The sequence below is a fragment of the Hibiscus syriacus genome, unplaced genomic scaffold (genome assembly GCF_006381635.1).
Source record: "Hibiscus syriacus cultivar Baekdansim isolate YM2019G1 unplaced genomic scaffold, ASM638163v2 tig00111841_pilon, whole genome shotgun sequence".
In the NCBI taxonomy this organism is placed as follows: domain Eukaryota; kingdom Viridiplantae; phylum Streptophyta; class Magnoliopsida; order Malvales; family Malvaceae; genus Hibiscus; species Hibiscus syriacus.
In genome coordinates, this window is record NW_024063196.1 from 3,304,454 (window position 1) to 3,310,002 (window position 5,549).

General features: G+C 33.7%; 1 protein-coding gene across 1 annotated transcript; it reads right to left on the reverse strand.

Annotated features, from left to right (window-relative positions):
- Positions 1-98: 98 nt before the first annotated feature.
- LOC120172014 lies at positions 99-4,970 on the reverse strand. The gene is made up of 4 exons (XM_039179596.1): positions 4,663-4,970; positions 4,062-4,214; positions 3,560-3,631; positions 99-1,062 (listed from the first exon to the last, which is right to left on the reverse strand). Exons 1-4 carry the CDS (start codon positions 4,798-4,800, stop codon positions 394-396), a joined length of 1,032 nt encoding a protein of 343 aa, XP_039035527.1. The 5' UTR covers positions 4,801-4,970; the 3' UTR covers positions 99-393.
- Positions 4,971-5,549: the final 579 nt, after the last annotated feature.

Genomic DNA, 5,549 nt, shown 5'->3' on the forward strand with positions numbered 1-5,549 from the left:
TATACACAGCAGAAAGACGTTTAAAACAGGCAGCAACAAATGGAAAAGAAAAAATTACTATTTACCATGAAGAATGAGGAAGTCCTTATCTAACAAGTTAAAACGCAGTTTTACATTTTCAAGATTGGAGGTTGCCTTTTGCCAAACTGCACATAAAATCTTCATTCGTGGTTGCTTTTACCGTCCATGGTATATAGTCATAGAAAAACAGAAACAGTGGATCAATTCCACGCCCCATGCCAGATCAATCGAGTTGCATACTGGCAATGCATGCCGCATTCGTGTCCTTTGGTGGCATTCAGGTGGCACAGACCTCTAGGCATTCGTTCAAAGTATACACCACAAAATCGGCCCGAAGCATATGCTTCACTTGAACATTAGAAGATAGGATGGTTATCTCATTAAATCCAAGAACACAAAGCTGTTCCAGAGGCTGTGCAGAAGCATAGATGGCAATAAATTCCTCGACCGTGCAAAAACGACACCCATCACCATTCCCAGGAAAATAAGCGGTAACATTCTCTGTACATTAAAATGTGCCAGAGCAAAGGCAACTGAGCTTACCAGTATTGCACACCATACAGGCATGTACTTGGTCAAAGAAGGGAGAAGGAAACCCCGGAAAACTATCTCCTCCCACACAGGAGCACAAATTGAAACAACAATCGCATATAGTGCCATCGCTACTGGATCTCTTGCTAAAATTGATTGTTCAACACTCGAAAGGGTTACAGGAGTAGAAGGCATCAGGGGAAACAAGTTGAGGTTGAACTGTGACAATCGATTGACGAGAGGAAACATGAGGCATCCTAGAGCAACATCAAAAAGCCACTTCCCTCTCAAGCTAAATTTAAACCAATCTGATGGAAGGGGATGAAACTGAGACAGGCAGCGGTGGAGTATTGCAATCCCGGCAAGGCCTTCAGTTACGTCAGTCACAAGGCTGAATAAGGCTTGCCCTCTGAATGTTAGAGATTCCTTGCTGAACCCTGCCATGTAAGCAGCAAAAGGAACCATCCAAGACCCAATGAACCAGAATGCAACTACCCATAGAAGCATAACCTGCATAAGAACAAGACATAATATCATGCAACTAATTGACACATTTGTAATTCATCCAAGTTTCAATGAGATTGTCGTACAACAAAATGCTAACAAGCATGATTATTTATTAACATCCAGTTTCAGATATGATCATTTCAACCTATTACCATATATTGTTTCACTTATTTACTGAAATTCATTTACCTATCTCCTAAACAAAAAGTTATCAAAATATCATATATAAAACAATAAACAAAGATTTGTTCACGTTATCTACCAGAAAATACTGAAACTACCACAAGTGACAAATTAGGAAGGATGTAAAACTCCTATCTAAAATTCGTTTAGGGTGTGTTTCGGAAGAAAATTTTGAGATGCATCAATTTCAAATGACAGCATTTTCTATTACATTGTTGGTATAATTATTTTTTTTTTAGAAAAAAGTGCATATCAGAATTAGATGAGATAAAATTGATCATTAATTTTAATACAGAAAAAAATGATATTAGAGATAATGAAGTAAAATGTTGAAAAAATAATGTAATATGTGTATCATTATATTTGTAAGTGTATAGACATTAGATAATAACAAAAACGAATTTTTTAATAAGATTTGAAGAAGGTTTAAGGATGTCAAAGGTCTCTGTACTATCTCAAAGTTGAAATTTAGTCTTTGTACTATATTTTGCAAAACCGAGTCCATTTACTATTTTAAATTTGAAAATCTTGATCCCTCCCCTAGCTTCTATTCAATTTTACCTAGTGGTGATCATTTGATCGAGTCGAGTCAAGTCAAAAAAATTTCGAGTTATTCAAATTGACGAGTTGTATTTTGTGACTTGAACTTAACTTGTAATTTTTTGTCGAGTTATTCGAGTTTATAGACAAATTCATTATATTGATTCCAATTTTTCGATTTTCTCTAATCATATAAGATGTGTGCGTGTGTATATATATATACATTTCTTCATATTCTTTTCACATTACAATTTAATATATCAAATACAATCTAAAATCATAAAATATATTTACAATATTATATTTTAAAGAATATATTTTAAGAGTAAAGTGTTGATGAGAGTATAAAGGAGTTAATGAATTGATGTATGAAGAAATAATTTGCAAACAATTTCAGGCAAAAGACCAAATTGAATAAAATGAAAAGTTAAGGGACTAAATAAAAAAAGTATATTTTTAGTAAAAAAATAGGAATTGAAGTTTTATAGTGGCATAGGAGCATGTGGTTCAATTTTGGTAAAAAATAGACTTAGAATGAATGATGAACTGAAAAAAATATGTAAAGTTGAGGGACTAAATTAAAATAATAAAAATATTACCAAAAAGAAGAATTCAAAGCACATAGGTATTCTATGATGGTTTAGGAGCAGGTGGTTCAAATTTGGTAAGAAATGGACTTAAAATGAAGGAGACATTGAAGGAATATGAAAATCGGGGACTAAATCGCAAAACTGTCAAAATAGTCAACCAAAATTTTAGTTTTTCGAGTGACTTGAAATTTTCAAATTTTAACTCAACACGAACTCAAAAACCAATCGATAATTCGAGTTAACTTGAATAACTCTTTTTTTTTGAGTAAGCTAAAGTGATTACAAGTAGTATCTATTTTAAATATACTCTCAACCATTTGACAATGAACACTTAATCGCCTTGCTGCAGTCGCTGATGCTCAAACCTGTGACCTCTAAGAACAACAATTCTTTTAACCACCGAGGTAAGTTGGTTCGTTTAAAAAAAAAATGATTTTCCGAGTCGAGTTTTGCTCACCCCTATTTTAACATTAAATGTTGACCATCAACTAAATAAAAAAGGAAAAATAAATTTTTAGTCCTCTATGTTAACAATTTTTATTAAATGAACACTTAAAAAGCTGTAAACGTAGATGATTGGAAAATTGTATTGTTCAATTAATGAAATTATTTATTTATTTTTAAAGAATAAGGGTCAAATTGGTAAAAGCTGCAAACATAGGGACTAAAAAGTTATTTTGCCTTCTTTTGTAACTGTCAAGTAAGAAATTGACAGTAAAATTGAACATGATTCAGGGGAGGGACTAAGCTTTTCAAATAGAAAATAGTATAGGGACTCAATTTCACAAAAATAAAGTATAAAAACTAAATTTTAAATTTTAAAGGGACACCTAACATATTTAAATCAATTGAAGAAAATAAAATTTACATTAGAAATGGAACATAGTATATGTTGATTTCTTACCATAAAGCCAAAGAATTTAAAAAATTCCACCTCAGAAGGTTGATTTGGAAAAGTGAAATCAACCCTCCAAAATACCTCATTCTAAGTATTTTCACAATTCCAATTTTCATTTTCCAAGCAGGGTAAGTCCATTTTAAAATTTAAGTCTCGCTAACATATATAAACCTTAGTTGCTTGTTTCAGTACAATTAACTGACCAAACATGCATAGCATATATATAACCTAAAAAGCCAGTTGCAGACTCAAAATATATTTCTACAGAATACCAAGAAAAAAAGCTAACCTGCAGAATAGTCTCTGCTGTCCATGGTACAGTCCACTTGCTACCAACAGCCCTCAAGACTGCATCTGCAGCCTGCATCACAACCAGCTAGTTTCATTAATTTCCCTATAAAGTTAAAAAAAGATAGAATGGAGAATGAAAATGGAAGGAGATTAGCAAACATGTTAACAAAATTGACAAATTCTGCACTGAGCTCAATTTTTTTATCCCTTGAATCCATTTCTAACTCTTTGATCTAAAACCACCTAGCTAAGAGACAAGTCGTTAATTAGTAAAATATGCTATAAACTTATATTCTCATCAGTTTCCGATAAATTCAACTATGACAAAACATCTTAATTCTCCCATGAATTATATCCGAGTGACAAACAAACAACACCTTAATTTTCCCACAAATTCTGTCCAGCTTCACAAGAGGCTGGTTGCTATAGGGTCAGTGATCAACCAAAGAGAAATAGTATGTCACTTCATCGAATTGAACCAGATTAAAGGAAAACATCACCTCTTTAAGAATAGATTTCCAATATTTTTTCTGAGCACTTGACTTGTCGAACTCGATCTGCACTAATTCTTCAGGCAGAAAATGCTCAATGTATTCCGGTTTTGGATTTTCTGGGGAAACCCCTTCATGCCTAAAGCATGAAATTTTCCATTTCTGCAATTTAAAAACAAACCGTTGACCATAAATGACTACAAACAAACAGTACAGTTAACATAATTTCATTAAAATAACCGAAATAATGAGATAACCAATTGAACCAAAAAAAAAAGACCTCAGCAAGTTAATAAAAGCTACTTTCTGGATTTAAATGGCCTAATCAAGTTTCCAGATACGTAGTTTTACTCTTTATTCCTCCATTTTCTCAGCAACCAAGCAGAACCAAACTAACTAAAACCAATATCAACAAAATTTTCATATATGTAAATGTTTAACCAAGACAGGCTTAAAAGGATTAAAACTTTCAATTTTGTTACAATTAATTCTTCCTCATTTTTCTTGGCAAACAAATAAAATGCATTTGAAAATTTCAGCTTCATATTCTCAAAGCCGAAATTCAACATAAAAATGAAAGGAACAAAAATGCGTGTGCTCTTGTACTTACGTTCTTCGTGAGCTTGGGACTGTAATCAAAGATCCGGGAGCTCCGGGTTAAAGAAAAGGGACCGGGGCGGTTCGGAACCCGAAATTTGGAGAGAGAAGGTGCAAGAACAGGGTAATGAGAGCAACAGGAGCTCAACATGAGGCCCTAATTTCAAGAACCCCAACAGCTTGCTGCGTTAAACAGGCATAACTCTGAATTACGAACCCTATTTCGTGAGTGTGGGGTGTGTGGGAAGCGAAGCTACTCTCCAGTTTCCTTGGTAATCCTTTCTTTCCTGATCTAAAGGATTTTCGGGGTTGTTTCGTAAAATTAATCAATTTTCTTTGTCATCCCTTTCATTTTACTTTATTTTAATAGGTAAACTACACCGCTCATCCTTTATGTTTTCGGACGATTCAATTTTGGTTATTGGTTAAAAAAATATTAGTTTTGGTCTATCGATATTTTAGGTTTTAATCCCTTAACTGTTGACTTTCATTATTCCAATATCAGAAGTCTGATTTTATAATTAAAAATTAAAATAAAAACACCTAAATACAGTGTACCTATAGACACCCCATTTCATCCAATTATATAGGCGTGACATTCATAATATTTATATATATTATAATAAGCACATATTACATATCATTACTATATTATTTTACATGTTTCAGGCCCAAATAAAATAGCCCAGCAAAATAATCTGGTCAAACCCAAAGCACGTGACCAGCAGGCTAGGGGTTTTAGAACCCTAGCTTTCTCCTCTCTTGCTCATCCATCAGCGCCGCATATTCCCTGCTGCATGAAGCCCGAAACTGACGCCGGTTCCTTCGCCCCACGCAACCAGTCTCCTCATGTTTCAACAGACACAATCAAACGTGTGTTAGTAGGACTCATTCACAACC

Coding starts and splice junctions, on each gene's coding strand:
- LOC120172014 (XM_039179596.1), bottom strand. CDS start 4,800: ATGTTGAGCTCCTGTTGCTCTCATTACCCTGTTCTTGCACCTTCTCTC. Junction 3,632..4,061: donor GGAAATCTATTCTTAAAGAG/GTGATGTTTTCC, acceptor GTTGTGATGCAG/GCTGCAGATGCAGTCTTGAG. Junction 1,063..3,559: donor CAGCAGAGACTATTCTGCAG/GTTAGCTTTTTT, acceptor GTTCTTATGCAG/GTTATGCTTCTATGGGTAGT.